This window comes from Vespula pensylvanica, chromosome 5 (genome assembly GCF_014466175.1).
Source record: "Vespula pensylvanica isolate Volc-1 chromosome 5, ASM1446617v1, whole genome shotgun sequence".
Taxonomy (NCBI): domain Eukaryota; kingdom Metazoa; phylum Arthropoda; class Insecta; order Hymenoptera; family Vespidae; genus Vespula; species Vespula pensylvanica.
The window spans coordinates 4191158-4211309 of NC_057689.1; the positions used below are offsets into that span (position 1 = coordinate 4191158).

General features: G+C 38.4%; 1 protein-coding gene across 9 annotated transcripts in view; it reads right to left on the reverse strand.

The window, feature by feature from the left end:
- Positions 1 to 20152, reverse strand: part of LOC122629691 (AF4/FMR2 family member 4) — a 153230-nt gene that overhangs the window by 1174 nt on the left and 131904 nt on the right. For 8 of the 9 annotated variants that reach the window (XM_043813412.1, XM_043813413.1, XM_043813411.1 and 5 more), the window contains 12 exons: positions 17310 to 17343; positions 7414 to 7468; positions 6958 to 7010; positions 6159 to 6666; positions 5100 to 5851; positions 3923 to 4832; positions 3609 to 3745; positions 3202 to 3396; positions 3032 to 3109; positions 2821 to 2917; positions 2448 to 2739; positions 1 to 2329 (listed from right to left, as the gene is read on the reverse strand). The exon at positions 1 to 2329 is cut by the window's left edge and continues 1174 nt beyond it. In XM_043813412.1, the coding sequence (XP_043669347.1) occupies positions 2220 to 2329; positions 2448 to 2739; positions 2821 to 2917; positions 3032 to 3109; positions 3202 to 3396; positions 3609 to 3745; positions 3923 to 4832; positions 5100 to 5851; positions 6159 to 6666; positions 6958 to 7010; positions 7414 to 7468; positions 17310 to 17343 (3221 nt within the window). In that variant the 3' untranslated portion in view covers positions 1 to 2219. The remainder of the gene's footprint in view (positions 2330 to 2447; positions 2740 to 2820; positions 2918 to 3031; positions 3110 to 3201; positions 3397 to 3608; positions 3746 to 3922; positions 4833 to 5099; positions 5852 to 6158; positions 6667 to 6957; positions 7011 to 7413; positions 7469 to 17309; positions 17344 to 20152) is intronic. The other variant, XM_043813415.1, reaches the window with a different exon arrangement.

Consider the following 20152-nt stretch of genomic DNA (forward strand, 5'->3'; position numbering starts at 1 on the left):
AGAGTGGCGGAGGGAAAGAGGACCAAAGAAAGAGAAGAGAAGAGAAAAAAAGAAAAGAAAAAAAAAAAAAAAGAAAAGAAAAGAAAATAGGACATCTGAATTTAAGTATTATAAATAATCCGAGAGATAAAGTTACTGAACTTCTTTTCTTTTTTATATGTATGCGCGCGCTTATGTGTATGTGTATATGTGTATATCGTGTTATGCGAGACGTTTGTATACATGTGTTATTGATTACCAGAAGGGACCCGATTTTCGATAAGTTCTGTGGTAGCAAAAATTAGGGCGTTTTGATCTATCGAAGTTTCAACAACGACTGATCACCCTCAAGGCGGCGGCACTCACATATATCTATTTACAAAAATATACAGATGGAACAACTTACTTATCGGATACGCCTTTCTATCTCTCTCAGTTACAATACAATATCGCGTAAATAAAGTTTTCCCTTCCTTTACACGGCTCTTTGATCGGCGTTAATATACGCTCCCCCCCCTTTTTTTTCCCCCCCACCCACCCATCCCCCCTATGCTCGCTGCTCATCGTACTATGTATACACGAATGCACTACACTCTTTTTTCATTATTCTATTAACCACTAATTACTTATTTTCCCCGTAATAATTCTAAATAATATAAACAATATGTACTGCTTGCGCTGTCTCATTATTTTTTCATAACTATTTGTTGCGTATTAAATTACTCTCGCGTCATCTATCTACAAAGTGTGTCCATTTTCTTTAGTTCCTTTTTTGTGTTGTCGGTTTTCTTGTGTTTCTCTTTACACGCTTCCAAGTGCGTGTGTATATATATATATAAATGTGTATTGTATATATATATATATATATATATATATATATATATATATATACACACTATACAACAGTACTACAGCCTTTGATCATATATCGATTCTTTTGTTTTAGCTTTTCTCCCTTTTGCCGTCTAATAATAAACTCGCATATTCCGATCGACGAATATGCGACACGTGTTTTATTCGTCTTCTCTTTTATATTAATATATATATATAATAATCCGCCACACGGATATCAGCTGTGCTTTACGTAATCTTTCCGCGTCTCTCATTAAATATATTTATATGTTTATATATATATATATATATATATATATATATATATGTATATATATATGTATATATTTATATGTATTTATAATTATTTATATATTTATATGCGTAATAAACTATATGTATATATGTATATCATTGTGTATTTAATTTTTTTTTATTTTTTTTTTTCGTCGCACGCGAATCGTCGATAAGACGAGACTCATGCTTCAGGTAACGTCGGCTGTTGCGCACCGTGAAGCGAGAACACACGGGCGCTCCTGTGGCACTTCTATTAACTTCCATTTATTGAACTTCCTCTTTATTTTTCTATCATAATCTCCCAATCACTTTACGTTTACCTATATTTATTATTCCCATTATTAATCTTCCCAATTTCATACTCCCCCTTCGCATTTTCTCGTATCTACATGCGTTAACTTACAAAAGCGGACATTTCGAAAAAATATATATAAGTTACAACTCGTTTTTCTAGAGTTGGGCAAACACGCGACTTTTGAATCATCGATATATTTTATTATAGCCCCAATGATTCGCAAAAATTGACTAACATCCTGCTAAACCATTTTTTGTTTTTTTTTTGTGTTTTTTTTTTGTGTTTTTTTTTTATTATTTTTTTTTTTTTTTAAATGAAACTCGCATCATCTCTTTACAGCGATCATTGTTATTAATATATTAATAATGATGATTATTGCAAGGACATGATGCGACTTTGATGAAAAACGTTTTTGCACGATGACAGTCAAGATTTCATTATATCGTCATCGCGGGCCGAGGATTTTGTTTCGTTCTTTAAACACGTTCGTGTCTCTCTTTTTTTTCTATTTTCCTTTTTTTTTTTTTTGTTTCACTTTTTGTTCTCTCCTTCGTGTTCGTTCTATCGCACCCCGTGACCAATTATTTCTTTTTGTCATATCATTCCCCCCACCCCCCTTCCTACCCCGTTTTAAAAAACGTAGATCCTATTCTTCTCCTCGCTGCAAGTAATTTTCCAGTATTGATGTAACGACGATTCTCCAGGACGTATATGTGTCACGTTGGATTCACGTGAACATCGTTGGATACGTTGCGATGTTTTGTGGAAGCGAGGTAATGTAGTTGGGAGTAGGTGGCCGGGGGCTGTGCCATTGTGGTCAGAGAGCTCGAAGCTTTTTTATACCCGCTTTTACATAACGGACAAGATCGCACAGCGAGCTTTTCAGCGTTAAAGGTCCCATCTTTTCGTCCAGCTCGATGAAAAAATCTATTGGTATAAAAAAGAAAAAAAACAGAACGATTACTTGTAGGATGATCCTTTCTTTGATTACGTTATCAATCGAGTATAATTACATAATAATAGAATTTCGAATTTGCAGACGTACCTTTATGTTTTTCCGTCACCAATGCATTTGCTTGATCCCAAAGATCATGACAGGTTAACAGCAAACTAAAGTAATAATTCTGTTTTGCCATGGCATTATGGACGTGGAGTGGAACACTAACGTAAGGTGCTGCTTGGGCCTGACCCGAAGCAACTCCTCTATTAGCTAACTCCCCGCTACTATAACCGGAACTTTGGCTGCCAACGGAACCAACGGAACCGGCAGGAGACGGTGTTGGTGACAAGGATGGTGTACCTTGACCTTCCGGTTGTACTGGTGTTGCTTGAGCAGGCTAAAATCAAATATATAATATGTCTTTCTTCTTCCAAATAATTATTATGAAAGTTTAATGTTCATCGAGGGATTTATTTACCTTCTGATGGTATTCGTTAAGAATTTTCTGATATTCTTTCACTTCGAGTTTGAGCATTTTAAACATTTTCAAGTATAAAAGAGACTGGCACCAGAGGCTAAAAATAAAACAATTTTGACATTAATACAATTTTGTATGTGCACGCGACCACGTAATAATCATCGGATTACCGTGGGCCAATGTAAAAGAGTCTCGAGTGAATGGTACTCACCTCAGGACAGCCAACTTGTTATTTATACTGCTCTCCGGAGAGTTATTTTGTTGGCTCTTGAACTTTGATGAAATATACCTGGAATGAAGATAGAGAAAATCGTAGATATCGCTTTAATTAGCAAGTGCTCCTTTTCGTAGGAGTTTGTAGTTAATTAAAGATCTACTCACTTTATAAGACTTAAAGTGTCCCTGTACATCGTGAACGACGCCCGTTCCGTAAGAGGGTCAGACTCCATGGCGTTGCCAGTTAATAGGAAGTACAAAACAGCTTCCAAGTACAACATACCTTGAGCCGTGAGTTCGCACTCCTCGTCGGCGCTATGCTTCAGCCGTTTTGCTTCTGTCAGGTACTGATTCTGGTCCCTGCACGATGTAAAATAGAACGTTTTTACTCATTAAGCACGAATGTATTCCGTGCACACGGTATTTTTAACGGGAAGAAAGACGAGATAGAGTGATTTGACAAAAAAAAAAAAAAAAAAAAAAGAAAAAAAAGAAAAAGAAGAAAAATAAAAAAGGAAAAAAAAAAAACAAAAAGAAATGATACTTCTCGTAAGAGCAATAATTAAAATTACCTGTCTTGGTCTTCCAAAACCTCGTTTTGCGCATGGAAATACGAGTAGTAGATACGTTGTGGCGGGGGTGGAGGTGGTAACAAATTTGTATCAGCTTTTTCTTCCCGCTCGTGATTTGTTGGTTGTACGTCATTTTGCTAATTGATAATATAGAATTGATGAAAGAAAAAAAAATGATATTTATTTTCTTTTCTTTTTCCTTCTTTCTTTTCTTTTTTTTTTTTTTATTTTATTTTATTATTATTATTTTTTTTATTTTATTTTATCACGACACAATGCAGAAAATTTGAAGTCATCTAGAGTAAAGGTCTCACCTGAATCGAAGAGGGCCTAGACGTGGTTGTCTCGGATTTGGCGTGCTTCCTTTTTCTTCTCTTTTCTTTGTGCTCAGCACTGCCGCCTTTCGACTTCAAATCCGTAGAACACACAGTACTTAAACTAGAAATCGAACTGCAGCTAGTATTACGTTTCCGCTTTGACACATTAGTCGTGGCACTAGAACTACTACCAGCACCGGCACTACCACCAGCACTGTGAATGCCACTAGCAGTGCAGTTTTTTAATTCTGACGATCGCGCGTCATTTTTTGAGTGGTTCGAACGACCCTTCTTTTCACTTTGGTCCGTTACGTTATTATCGCCATGAGTCCTACCGTTGGAGGAACGTTGCTGAACCGGTGATGCCTCGATTATCTCGCCTTCCTCCGGAGTAGGTGGTCTTGGTACTTGAGCGTGTATGCTCGAAGATTGTCTGGAGGATGGCCTGGTATCCGGAAGTTCTGTCCGTTGTCTGAGTTCCTGTCCTCTCGACATTTGCGATAAATGGGGTATCCTACTAAGGTCTATCTTGCACATTAGACTGGGTACACCGTTCGTATAGGTTAACGGAGGTATTGTTTGAGTGTTCGAAGATTGCGATAGCGGTCTTTTGTAAGGACTTTCACTACCGTTCGGTGTATTGGCCGAGGCTGTATATTCTTGAACGTATATACCGCACTTTCCACCACCCTTGCCACCTTTTCCACCCTTGCCACCACCTTTCGCACCTCCTTTCGATATCGAAAACAACTTTCGCAAGGTGTCGCTCTTCTTCTTATCCTGGACGTTCCCGGCATCGTCTTCTTGCAATTTCGGAGTTGGACTATTGTCGCTATCGGAATTGTCCGGTGAAGTTGTTCTCGTTGGTGGTATTCGTGGTCTAGGTGGAACTCTGTACATGTGAACACTTGTTTGTACAGACGACAACATAATTAACTTTAAATAAAATTATTCCAACGTAATAATATTGTGTTATCTTTAATATAGACCCGACCAACTGAGCATTTAATACACGTCTAAAACGAAAATTTCTATTAAAAACGAACTAATAATACTAAATAAACATGACGAAAAAAAAAAAGGGAAAGGGAAAAAAAGAAAAAAAAGAAAAACTATACTCAGTTTCCAAAGTCTAAATTAAAATGTTATATGACAGATTTAAAAAGATCCTTACCTTGCAACTTGAATGCGATTCCTCGTGGCCACTTCTGATTCGCTATCGGAGTCGGAACCATTCATGTTAGTAACTCTCGATCTTGGCCTTCTCGGTTTTGCCTTAGCTGGACTCTTCTTTTTATCCTGCTTCTTGGGGGAGTCCGCGAGTTTGCTACGTTGCTTCACAGATGCTCTTCTCCAACGACCTGCCTCGCCCTCGGACCCGCTGTTGTTCTTTCCATTCCCCAATGGAAATTCGTCCTCGCTCGATGATATACTCAATCTTAATCTTCTCTTTTCAGTCATATCTTCGATGGCTGGTGTAACCGACGTCGCTGCTTGTTTGTCGCTATCCGAGTCAGACGATGCATCCTGCGACCTTACGTCGCTCGCATCATCGCTAGTCGGCACGATCGCTTTCGAAATCGATCTCTTTTTTTTACTGATCGGTCTTGTTCGACTACGGGATTTAGAACTTTTGCTATTTTCCTCCGATGTTCTACGATCGCGCTTTGGACTTTTCGTCGATTTTCTCGGACGACCACGTTTCCTTGTATCCGTTACTTTTGGTTTCTCTATTTCTGAATTATTCTCTTCAACAGCTTGACTTTTCTCTGCATCAGAATGATGACTACTGTCACTTAATAAACTCATCATCGTCGGATTATGTGTTCTTTTTAAGGCATCGTCTAGATGCCAGTCGTGAGCCTTTTCCCTATGTACTCTTAATTCCGATGATCCTCCCGGTGTACCTTCCGGTCTAATCTCATCCTGGAAAATGAAAGGAAAAAATTCGAGTCGAGAAAATCATCCTTTTCGGGATATCTAATTTCGTCGGAAAATTATCAAAGAGGATCGAATCAAAATGATTATTCTACTGATAAGAGAAACTCGACTCGAGACTTTCCGTTTAATTCAAAGTTTCCAAGTAATCGTGCCAATGCGTCGACGGAGTTCAAAGACTAAATGGATCGTGTTCAAAGATCACGCAACTTGGAATCAACCGAACGATCTTCGGACAAATTCTTCGTCCAAAACAGAAAGTCTCGCGAGATTAAGATCGAAATAGTTACGATACCTGAGTCATAGTCTTCGTTTCTGAATTTTGATCACCCGATGGCACGGAAGACTTATTAAAAAAGGAACTCAAGTTCCATCTTGGTTTGGATTCTTCTACCTCGGGTGGTGGTTCCTCGACTCCAGGAGAGACAGAAGGTGGCGTTGAAGGTCCCTTTGCGATCGGTTGAACGTTCTCATCGTCCGAATCGTCACTGCTATCACTCCCGGAATCTGAACCAGAGTCCGAGCTAGAACTCGCGCTTCCGGAACTTTGTGGGGCTTGACCAGGAGGACTCGGTGGTCGATGATGAGTCGACGTATTTGGTGAATCTTTAGGTCGCAATGGACTAACCAAAGCTGGCGAAGTAACTTTCTCTGGAGTTAATTGTTTTAACGGTGGAGATGGTCGAGGTAAACTTAAAGGCCTCGTGGGTGATAGCGATCCCATCGGTGATATCGGCATGGGAGACATTGGTGGTATCGACGCAGATCCCGGAACCATGGTTGACATTAATGGAGTTGGTAAACTGTAAGAAGAATAATCTAAATGTTCACGATGTTTTGAATCAATGTTTGAATTATTAACACTTAACTCGTTCATCGTCATCGAGACTCACCGATGTTTACAAAATTGCTATTGGCGAAACTCGTTTACAATTTTGTGTTATAAAACTATTTAGGATTCGTCATTACAATAATTATTTTATTACACAATGGAGATATGAGTTATAATACGTTTATAAAACTCAACAGTGAATCCCTTTGTTTAGTCATATTTGAAAGTGATATATTTATATAACAAATAACGCATAACTTACCTAACAGACACGTGTGGACTTCTGTTATTTCTAATCGGTCTAGGTAACGGGTTCTGTAAAAACAAATTAATCGAATGTTATTACTTGAACGAAAATAGACATTAGTATAATCGTGATTCGAATTTAAGGAGAAATAAGATGAACGTAACTCACTCTATCATCGATTGAAAGCAGGCGGTACCAACCTGCGGAAGTATTCTTGGGGAAGCGACAAAATGGTAGAAGTGAATCGCGAAAGAGAAATATGACGATGAGAAAGGAGAAAGGAAACTAAAATTCTAGCGCGATTTTTTGAAACACGGGAAGCTACTACTACGGTTATTATTACTACTACCTGTTGTACATCGATTTCAACAAATCCGTGCTAGTTTTCTTTTCCCCTTACTTTCTCGTTTGATTCATGCAACGATTTAGGGAGCAAAATAAGATCGTAAATATAACTTATCGATCATTTACCTTTGTTGTTTCATCCTCGCTGTCTTCGGATAAGCTTAGATCCCTTTCCAAATCTCTGTAAAGTGAAAAAGAAAAAAAAGGAATTAAATAAATTAGAATTAAATTAATTTAAAGGTCGTACGTATCTATCATACAACATTTCTATTCGTCGATCGATCTTTCGTTCAAACGAGAAGAAGAAAGATGGGAAAGAGAAAAAGAGAGAAAAGAGATATTGTAAAGGGTACTATATTTGATCGGAAAAATCGAAGGCTGGAGGCACGTTAAAACGATGACGCTGCTGTAGACACGATCAAATACGGCACGAACACAACGACGAGAAAAAGAAAGAAAGAAAGAAAGAAAGAAAGAAAGAAAGAAAGAAAGAAAGAAAGAAAGAGAGACTCGAGCTAGTCGATCGTTCATTGTTTCCTTAAGTGCCTGTTTTACGCATTCTCCTCAACTACTTTGTCTCTTCTCATAGCACCATCGATGTTTCTTCCCTCCTTTCTCTCTCTCTCTCTCTCTCTATTACCACCCTATACACGTTAGTCTTTCGACTAAACGACTCCTCTCGAATGTGTGAGAAATCTCGAGAGTTGGCACCTTCAAAGAGAGAAGACAACACATTCCTACTTCTCTAGCGGGATCAACGATACACGATGAGACGAGATAAAAATAAACGTCGAATGGACTTCGAACAGAAAGAGTTCAAAGAGTTGGAAAAGATAAAAAAAGAAATAATTGGGATGGTTCCTTTCACCCTTGATCGCGTTGGAAAACGTATCGCGAGTACGAAGTATGCCGAGCGAGTAGATGCGTGTGAGAGAAAGAGAAAGAGAAAGAGAGAGAGAGAGAGAGACGTGTAGAAAGTTAGAGAGGATATAGAAAGGTAGAAGAGGAAGAGAGAGAGAGAGAGAGAGAGAGAGAGACGAAATATACGTAGAGCACCGAACACGGAGATAAACCGTGTGAGGCCATCGACCCTAAACGCTCTGTCCTGCGTCCTCGAGTGGATGTGACCGAGCGTGTGCTTGTGAGTCCTGCCTAGCTTCGCCCTTCTAACAGATCCTCCTCCTCCTCCCCCTCCCGTCCTCCTTCTACTCCTACTCCTACTCCACCATTCTACCGACGTTTCAATATTCTTTGTTCCACGAAATAATGATGAGATAAAAAAAAAATAATAAACAAAAAATAAAAATGACGAAAGGAAACAAACGGAAAAAAAGAATGAAAGAAACAAAAAAGAGAAAACCCAAAAGTATCACTTCTTAATCCGCGAGAGATTAAAAGTAACTATCTATATCGCGTTCTTTTTTTCTTTTTCTTCTTTTTTTCTAACGAATAGATTCTTACTCTTTTCCAGGAAGCAACCAACTGTATTTGCAATGAACACATGTTCGTCTATGTCCATGTGTATGTTTAAAGTCGAAAGGATCATAGTAACTGGTCAGACAATCTAATTCTAGATCGCACGGAAGCAAAAGGCGAGTCGACTAGGCTATAGAACCTTGGAGTGGCTACGCCGATCGCCGTGAATCCGCTAAATCGATCCTCTCGAGCCACAGGACGGAGTTTAACGATCGCTTCTCCGGAACGCTAGAAATACTCGCCGAGTATCCGTGGGAACGTTTTGGATGGTGGATACGAGAGCGCGTTTCTCTCGTCAGAAATCGTATTCTGTAGATATCGTTAATACAAAAACAAATACATACGTACGTACATACATACATACATAGGTATATATAGAGAAAGAGAGACAGAAAGAGAAATCTAATTAATGATAGAAATATAATCATCTTGTGATTTGAAAAAATTCGAAGACTCTTCTCACTAAGGAATGATAACTGTTGGTTCCTCGTACTCGTGTTATCGAGAGGAGAGAAAGAGACGACTTGCTAAGAATAGTAAAAGACTTCTGTCACGCAAGAGTTATTCACGGTAATTTCCAGAAAAACGGTACTCTCTAATCTCGAAGTCGAATCTGTTTCCCTCTGTCACCGCAAAGGTATAACTCACTTCGTCATCCTAGAGGAAGGAAGAGAGAACCTGTTTGCGAGTTCTCTCTCTCTCTCTCTCTCTCTCTCTCTCTCTCTCTCTCCTTCTCTTTTTCTTTCTCTCTTACTCTCTCTCTCTTACACATACACACATACACACACTCTCTTTCTCTTTATCTCTCGTCTTTTCATTCCACCTTGCCCTCGCGTGATCCTCCACTTTACCTCACAACGGAACCCTCCTCGAAAGCGAGGAGGTCCGCGCGAGTTGGTAACGCGTTAGAAGCTCGTAGCGACGCATCAAATAAACAAGCCCCATGAAAATGTATGTGCAAGTTCTCTCCGCCGTGGAAAGCAAGGGACGCAGGTATAATTCTTATTGTAGCAAGAACGTCGTTGCGTTTCTACGAGTACGTAACGAGAGGTGTCACGCACACGCATACCTACATATATTATACTTCATATATATATATATATATATACATCTATGTGTTACGTGTTACAACGGTTTATCGGTATATTGCCGATGGGTCCATTAATTTTCTTTCTTTGTAACATGAAAAAAAGAAGGGTAAGGGGAAGGAAAAAAGAAAGAAGTTAACACGGCAGCTACGAAAATTTTGTACCGGGGAAAGATGAGAAGGGTCCTCCTTCGGCGATCGAGTGTGAAAAAAAGATCAAGAGGACTGAATGAATCTAGAATGAAAGAGAGAGAAATAGAGATATTAAGCTCTTGAATCAAGAGAGAGAGAGAGAGAGAGAGAGAGAAAAAAGAGGGAGAGAATTTTGTGAAAACCGACCCGTCTCTATTCGCAATGTGTCTGACCGAACTATCTCGTATTCCATGTGTTATAACTCATTTACACCTATGTATACCTTGTCCCTCTATATCTCTCTCTTTCTCTCTTTCTTTACGTAGATACTTTATACACCTAATCGTGGCACGTGCTAACCGATTTTCGTTACTGTCCAGTAGAAATCCACCAGTCAAGATTGTTGAAAACAATCGACTTTTCAAAAATGAGAAAAAGAGTTCCCAGGACGGAGATTAAAAATGATAGGGTTTAACGACGTACGAAGAGAGAGAGGGAGAGAGACAGAAAGAGAAAGAGAGAAAGAAGGGAAATATAGAAAAAAAGGAGCAAGCTTCGATATCAGCGCAGTAATAGAGAGAGCTCCATCGTCGAATCCATTTCCGCTCGAAACTCCATTTCATCGAGCACGTTCGAGGCCCTTCTGCTTCGAGGCGACCCCTCGGTCCTCTCTCGTGTTTTTTTGTTCAGTCCGTAAAAAGAAGACGCGCTATTTCCCCGGAGGAAACGAGAGAGAAAAAGAGAACGAAAGAGAGAGAGAGAGAGAGAGAGAGAGAGAGAGAGAGAAGAAAAAAGATAACGAATCGCGTTAAAAGTAGAAACTATGAGTGAGCTCTCATAAATTTTACTACGTTACGTTAATGAAACGAACGAATTAACAAACGAGTTAACGAACGATCGAGAAGAAAAATTAAAAGTCAATCGAGCGTCAAAACCGACTCGATTATATCATGCGATCGTATTCGACATTGATATAATATATATATATATATATAGACATCGAGAAAATCGAACTGAGAATTATTAATAATTAAATACATTCTTCCTTCTTTTTCACTTTCTTTTCTTCTTTTCCTTCCTCTAAAAATCAACGAAATTCTGAACTACTTGCTTAACAGTTGGCTTAAGGATTAAACTATTTGTACCTAGTAAAAGGGCAAAAGTTTCTTCACTTTCTCGGTCTCTTTCTATTTAACGGACGAAAGCAAGTTCTCTTAGTCATTAAAGAGAGATATGAAGGAGAATATGGTAAGGTGGAGGAGGAGGAGGAGGAGAGAGAGAGGGGAAAAGAGAAAGAGGTGGAGACCAAGGGGGGTCCAAAGGTAAAAGGGTTTGATGACGGAAGAGGAATGAGTAAATGGCGGGAGAGAAAGAGGGATGGAAGATGCAAAATTCTACTAGACAGTCTACCGAATAACTATCAAACTTTGTTGCTATGTAGGTATTAGCTTTCCTCCTCCTCCCTCCGTTTTCATCTCTTGTTGTATGTTTATTCTTCTATTCATCTATCTATCTATTTATCTACCTATCTACCTATCTATCTATCGTATTTTTTTATTTCATTATTCGTTTAATTCAATTCTCTTTTGTTTAGTTTTATTTTTGCTCCACACTATTATCTACCATTCACAAATTTTTTATCCACTCTTTGACGTTTTACATTTCATCTATCCCTTATTTCTCTACTCGTTTTCCTCCATTCTGCTTTATTCGCCATCTGTGCAGAAGCTCGTACGCATGAAAATGTGCAGTCTCGATGGAATGATACGAAGGTAGACGACGACGACGACGACGACGACGACGACGACTACGACTACGACTACGACGAAGCGCGCGCACACCCACACGTACATAAATACATACAAATACACAGAGACGTAAGTACGTAGAGAAACATAGTGAAGAGTTTTGCGTTGGTGTGAGGAAGCGCCGCAGCTACGAACGTTCGTAATAATTTCACTTCTACCCGTGTCGAGAGAAAGAGAAGGAGAGAGGGACAGAGAGAGAGAGAGAGAGAGAGAGAGAGAGAGAGAGAGAGAAGGATGGGAAAGAGGGGGAGAACAATTTTGCATGCATACCGGTGCGTAGAAAGGGTGAAAACGGCTGGAAACAGAACCGGCAGGAAGAAACGAGCTATCGTTGTCACTAAATCCATGAAGAGATAACCGTATGGAATTTTTATGAATTCGTATAACAACAAGGCGATTATCGACGATTACACCTTACTCTTACGAAAGGTTCTCTTCCTATTTCTCTTTATCTCGTGAGAACAAAATAAAAAATAAAAAAATAAAAAAAAATGAAAAAAAGAAAGATAAAAAAGAAAAGAAGAAAATCATGTACGTCCGTACGTTACATAGCCATTTAGAATAGATAATCTTTTTTTTTCTCTTTTTCTTTCGATCACAAATCTTTTTTATGCACACGATTGAAAATCTGTCTTTTTATATTCATTCATTAATTAATTAATTCATTCACTCACTCACTCACTCACTCACTCACTCACTCATTCATACATTCATTCATTCAGTTGTAGATTATTATTTCTAATATGATTGATATACAATTTTCCTTTCAACTTTCTAAGCTCGTTAGTAAATTTCTTTTTCTTCTTCTTTCTCTCTCTCTCTCTCTCTCTTTCTTTTTTCTCTCATTTTGTCTTTTTGTCTCTTTAGATGTCTCTCGTTCGACTCACGCTTGTTTTATAATTAGATATCTAGCCACTGTGGGAGGGTATCGGTTGAAAAGTAGCTGTTTCATCGTTGAGAAAGGGAGTGAAAGGGGCGTGGAAAGAGAAGCAGCGAGACGAGAGGAAGGAAATCGTTGAAAGGGTAAAGAAGGGTAAAAGTCGGTAAGCGTGTGACGAAAGAAAAAAAGAAGAAAAAAAGACGAGGAAGAAGATAGATTTCATCTACCTCGATGCTCCTTTCGAATTTTATTCACGCTGGCATTAATTACGTACGAATGTAATTCTCATCGGCGATAATCATGGCTGAAAATACGCGAAACTTAATCGTTAAAACGCGAATAGAGTTCTTATTCTTCTTTGTTGCAAAAACATCAGGATTTGAGCGTACAAACGGACTGTGAATAAAAACAACACGAAACAGACGGGACCGAGTCAAAGGAAGGAAGGATGATTGTACTCTTTGATGAAAACGACATAATCTCTCTCTCTCTCTCTCTCTCTCACTCTCTCTCTCTTTTTCTGTCTGTCTGTCTGTTCGTCTGTTTGTCTCTCTTTCTCTCTTTTGCACATGTTCATTTCGGGGAAAAAGAGAGAAATAAGAAGATAAAAATAGCGTTACGAGAGAAGTTTTTACATGACTGGTGCGAGTATCTAATTAACAAATTTTATATCACGATCGTAAAAGAAGAAAAAAGAAAGAAAACGATTATTGCGAATAATTTAATGGATTTATGAGGTATCACGTATAGGAGAGATAGAAAGAGAAAAGAAAAGAAAAAGAGAGAGACAAAAGGGATAGAAGAATTTTGATAAAACGACGAAAATCGATTTGCTCCTTGTTCTTTTTTCCTTCGTGCTTTATCGTCGACGATCAACGTTTCGTTTTCTTAATGTAAGATGCTGGATTTCATTGGCCCGTTGACGCGACACTTAATTTAGTCCGCCACGAAGAGAACGACGAGGATGTGCCAAAATAGATACGACTTCGAATCGTACGTCTAAATCCCTCCTCCTCTTTCATTCTTCTTAGTATCGATACACTATACATGTGCGATTGTATACGTATGTGTTTGTATTTGTTTGTATATGTATATGTGTGTGTGTGTGTGTGTGTCTTACCGTCACGCAACGATGTTAAAAAAGACGGACTCTGGACCAATCACGAACTGGCAATATCCGTAACGAAAACGCCTCGGATCGTGCACTCTCGACTATTCATAGATATGTACGTACGGCAAATCGTTTACGATCGTTTATTGCTTTTGCAGGCAATGCTTTTCCACCGTGCCATATGTAGTTTCGTCGAAAAATAGATAGAAAACGAAAGAAAGAGAAAGAGAGAGAAAGAGAGGAGAAAATACGATAGCCACCGGCTGGAACAGTAATTAAAATTATCCAATGGAGATCGAAATTATCTCGCTATGTTACCGATATATAAATAAGTCGAAAAATGAAATAAATGATATGGTTGAAAAAAAAGGTGCAAAAGAAGAGAGAGAGAGAGAGAGAACGTTTGTCATCGAATATAAAAATATATATCTTTGCAAAAATGAAAAATGCCTGTGGAATGAAACTTCGGATGAGAACGCGTAACGAGACTCCACTAATCACTGGTACGTCGATGTAGGTCGGTTCTGTTAAACCCAAGTGAAAAACGGGTTAAGAGCGAGTAAACGGCATTACGTACGGGAGGGAGAGAGAGGGAGAGAGAGAGAGAGAGAGGAAGAGAGAGTGAGAGAGCAAGAGAAATGGTCTATGATATCGGTGGTTGGTTAACGACTTGATTAACATCGTGGAGATTCGAATACGTACTGAGAGAAACGAAACGAAATAAATGGATCAGAAATGTGTTACATAGAGAGAAAGTGAGAGATAGATAGAGAGAAAAAGAGAGGAAGAGAGACAGCGAGAAGATATGATTATTTAAAAGAAATTCGATTTATTTCTTTAACCTCGAATTTCATACGATAAAGCTATCGGAAATATATTTAAAACGAGATAAATATATCGGTTTCGAGCGAGTTACAAAAAAAAAAAAAAAAAAGGAAAAGAAAATAGAAACAACGATCGTATACGCGCACGCGGTTTGAAAAAATATTTAAAAAAAAATATCGAAGTTATAAAAATTAATTCCTATGATTATTATACGTGACGATCGTCGGTCCTTTATTTTTATTTGTACGTATATACTTCAACTAATTTTATCGAGTATTTGAGTAACGAATAGAAGAATATATATATATATATATATATTCCATTACTCGAGTATCATGTTGAAGAGGTCAGGAATTGATAGTATATAATTCAGACTAATTTTACACGATGAGACTTATTACATACGAGAGAGAATCTAACGGTTGTGTCCCATTTTCTATTCTCTCTCCTCTTTCTCCTTTCTCGAGAAAGGAAAATTCAATTTCATGAAAATTAATTAGACACGAAAGTTTCGCTCGATTCGGTAATCGAAATACATCGATAGAACTTCGTTCAAAATTCTAAATCGTTCGGTTCTAACTCGATCGTAACGTCGTTAACTAACAGGAAAAAAGAAAAAAAAAAGAAAATATAAAAATAAAATAGTAGATAAGAGTGGCAAAAATTGCGCAATAATTAATCCTACTCAACCTTCTATCGTCGTGCACAAAGTGCTTCGTTGAACAGTAGTCGACTAATGATAACGCCTCCGCGATAAATAAATGCGAAAAAGAGGAAAAGAGAGAGAGAGAGAGAGGTAGGGAGAGAGAGAGAGAGAGAGAGAGAGAGAGAGGAAATAAAAATAAAAAGAAACTGAGAGAGATTCTCATCGTTTTATCGTGACTTGTGGCGGACAAATCGGCGAAACCGAAACACCTTATCATTAAGCTTAAGGCAATTTGACCCATGTATGCGTATACATGTGTGTATATGTACATATACGTATATATATATATATATATATATATATATATACACACATATGTATGTGTATATGCATATATGTATCCACGTTATCGGAATCGAACAAGGTCGCGTGCTGCTTACTCGATAATAATTAGCGAGTTCCTTTCTCTCTCTCTTTCTACTTTATACTACATCATACTAATTTTTTTTTTATTTCTTTTTTCTCCTCTTACACTTAATTTGTACGTCTAATGGACTTGATTTTATATTGTACAGTATATTTTATTTTTTCTCTCTCTCTTTCTCTTCGTGTGATAATATCTAACAATTTAGATATAGAATTTAAACACGTGCACGTGCACATACATATACATTCTTTCTCTTTTTCTCTCTCTCTCTTTCTCTCTCTCTCTCTCTCTCTCTCTCTCTCTCTCTCTCTGAATAATTTATTTCGCTTAGAGAATAATAAGAAAGAGACATATCGTCTCTTATTGCAGAACGAGTTTATACAATGACCGTAAACCTTCGTCGATAAACGGTATGACCCACTTTTTGGTTCGAGGGCGTGTACCGTGATTATTAGAGTCAGTTAGTGAGGGGTCGAAACCGAAAACTCTGTTAAACGTGATACGAGGGGAAAGGTGATGAAAAGAGGAACGATATTAAACGCGTCCCAATTAACGTTACATACATACTTCGTGTCTCAACGAAGAAACTCCCTTCATTCAGGAAATATGATTCAAGCGGTACGACAAATGTTTATAAATAGTATTCGACAATGTAAATTATATAAGGTTAAAGAAAGACAGAGAAAAGATCGAATTCTATGTAATTTAAAGAAGAAAAAAAAGAAGTATTAAGGATAGGTATTCCAACGATTAAATATTAACAAAGTAGAGAGAAATAAAAAGAGGATACTCGTCTAACAGAAAATCATTATATAAAAGGTGGGGCATTCAAACTGGAACGCCGATCTATTATCGTCGCTTTTAATTATATTAAAATTATTATTTGTCGTTAATGATAATTTATAATACACTTTTGCAATGTTTTAAAAGATTTTTTTTTTTTTTTTTTAGTGAATCTAATAATTACATAGGTAAAGATTCAAAGTCGATTATTAATAATTACTTCACTTTTCGCGCCTCGCCGATGATCGAAGCAAAGGAAGAGAAAAAAGAAAATCATCAAGTTTTCATTCACACTTTTACTTTCTAACGATGTCTGCAAATTCGCGAGAAAGATGGAATTAGAAAAGATCGACCGTCGCGAATAATTCATAAAGTGACACACACGTTCGAGATACCGCCCAGGCACACGGTGATGTTAATCGGTTTTCGCTCGAACTGAGAATGAAATATGACAGGATATCCCGTCGGACGATCGTAAATTCGTCGTTAAACGAGAAGAAGAGAAAGAGAGAGAGACGGATATACACATTTTTGAACGTTGCGATCGAATCGTGACGCGGACTCGACGAAAATTCACTTTTACGTCAACATACAAAAACCAAGTCGTCGACTAAGTTATCGGAGTTAGATAAGCCAAAGACACGTTATGTATACATAAAAATTTACATAAAAAATGTACAATGTAAAATATACATTTTTATGAATGTAAATCAATGAAAAGAGCAAACAAGGACTGAAAGAAAAAAGAAGATCAAAAAAAGAAAAAGAAAAAGAAAAAAGTAAAAAAAAAAAAAAAAAAGAGAAAAGAAAAAGAAAATTTTATGTTATGTATTATGTGTATACTTACGCAGATAATCTATTGTTGGAGTGTCTGTCCCGTTCTGAAACAAAGAGAGAACAGCACAATTAGCGATCCGTGGAAATAATTAGTGTCTGATTATACGAAGTGGAAACAGGAGACTCTACATCACCCTCCCTCTCTCTCTTTTTCTTTCTCTCTCTGAGAGAGAGAGAGAGAGAGAGAGAGAGAAAGAGAGAGAAAAAGATAAAAAATAGAGCCTTACTACCATCGTAAATCTGTTTGATCGATATACGTCCTTCGACATGTTCCATAAATTTGTCAATAATCGTAGTATCGAAATTATCCGATTCGAGTTGAATGAGCGATATTCTACATTGGTATTCTGACAGTATACTAGGAATTTCGAGAGAATAGACACAATTTAACTGAGGGTACTCCATCGTCCGAGTCTATCGCCCTTTTCAAAGGGACGTTTCGACCTTGACGTATAAAAAAAAAAAAAAAGTTAGAAAAGACACGATGAAGGTATAGTGGCTTCTTTCGGTACAAAGACCTTCGAACAGATAATTCTCTATCGTTACTTTTACGATCGAACGGAAGTGTGTAATGGTAGTGAGGAAGAGATGGGTGAAGAAAGAGAAAGGAAGATGAATGTAAAGAAAGAGAGAGAGAGAAGAAAGAGAAAGAAAATGCAAACGGTTCGTCTTGGGTGTAAACAATAAACTTCATATATATATATATGTGTGTGTGCGTGTGTGTGTATATGTATGTATGTGGAGTACGCGAAAACACGCATACGGCGTATATAGTATATTCTGAAAAAAGAAAAAAGAAAGAAAGAGAAAAAGAGGGAAAAAGAAAGAAAGAGAACTGAAAACGAGGGGTGTACCGGAACAGCCGTCGAATGGGATTACAGAAGGGTCCCCTCCTACCGCCGTCACCACCATTACTACCTACTGTACGGAAGGAAAACTTTTCCCGCCACTTTCGTCTAATCGATTACACACTGGGAGAATATCTAAACAAATTCTACGTCGTTCGATAAAGGCAGAGGGGAATAAATTTTTTAATTTATCTCGGACGATTAATGAAACTATTATAAAATGGATTTCTCTCGTTTATACGTAATCACGTTTAATTATTTCATCGAAGGGAGAATAAATAAAGTAAAATATCGAAAGTATTTAACTCTAGCTTGGTCGAGCTAACAGGCCTGTCCATTTACTTTGGAAGAGTCTAATGAAAGATAAAGGAACAGAAGGATCTCGTGCTCGCGGATAAATGCTCTCGTAGGAATGCTGCCATTGCTGCTGCTGCTGCTGCTGCTGGTGCTGGTTCTACTACAGAGAAGACGTAAAAACGTCGATGAAGCATCGTAACGTCGCGTCAATAGAGTTTACGATTCTTGAGATCGTATCGTCTTGGTGACCTATTTATGCGAATACCGCGGTGGCATTGTTCGATAGTCGCTACGTCATCCAATGACTGCTTTTGATGCCCCATCGTCTTTGAGATCGTTCAATTTACGAAATACAGTAGATACATATATACATACATACGCGTATATATATAATCGTGTATGTATATATATATATATATATATATATATATATATATATATTGTTAGCTCGAATATTCGAAATTACGATTTGCCATAATCGACGTATCGATCGTTTGAGAAAGAAAGAAGGGGAACGAGAGAGAAAGATAGAGAAGGAGACAGAGAAACAAAGAAAGAGAATTATTAGCGAAAGACTATTTCTTCGTTTACCGACGATTATAATAATAATCATTGAAGATAGTAGAGCTTAACGAGACAACGATGAAGCGTCGATAAACGCTCGTTATTATTATCTACGTATACACTATGATTATCCTATGCATGTAGGTATGTACATTCACGGGACTATCTCGATATCAACCTACAAGCTCGCACGTTCTCGAAGAAGGAAGCACAACGTGAACGGAGCGAGCATCGATCTCGCGCACCTGATAACAGAAGGTAGCTGACAGCCCCTTGAAGCAGCTCGAACCTGCTCAACATGACTTATCGTGCGGCTTGGTATAGTTGCGTTGACTCTTCATGTCACTCTTGCAAGCACACATATACGTACACACACGCGGACGAAACGAGACGAACGAACGACAGACACAAACACAAACACAAACACGTAACTCGCACGAGTAAAGAGAGAAGAAAGAGATGGCGTCGATAGAGAACAAATTCTCTTATATATATATAAATCCGTGTTCCCCGACTTCAGACTTCTCTATCTTATTTCTCTCGAAATACTTATTACTACCATAGGAGAGAAAAAAAAAGAAAAAAAAAAAAAGAGAGAAAAGAAAAAAGTATAACACAAAAACAAAAGAAACGACGGAATTTCGTGATCAAATTTCTGCTGACTTCCGGCGGAAGTAAACGCAACGCGAGAACGATGGAAAGAGGAGCGAGAGACTCTCTCTCTTGAAACGCACACGGTGACGTGCTTCGCTTGACTGAGGCCCGAGAACGGCGATGGGCCCTCCTTCCCTCTCCTTTATCGTACCAGAAGCAGCCGGCAGTGACGGTGGCGGACCATCGTTCGCTTTTCCGTTGCGAGCTGCTAACGCCAGCTAATACAACGTCGTTCGTTCGACTCCGTTCGACGACCACGACGACCACAACGACTACCACGCGACGACGACAATGACAACGACAACGACAACGACAACGACAACGACAACGACAACGACGATGAGGACGACGAGGACGAGGACGAGGACGAGGACGACGACGACGCAACAACGAGGGGCCCGTGCGAACGCAGCCTGCGGAACAGACGGTCGGTCGTTTCACCTGCGTTACCCGTGCCTTTGTCGTGCCCCACTCCATATACTACACCGGG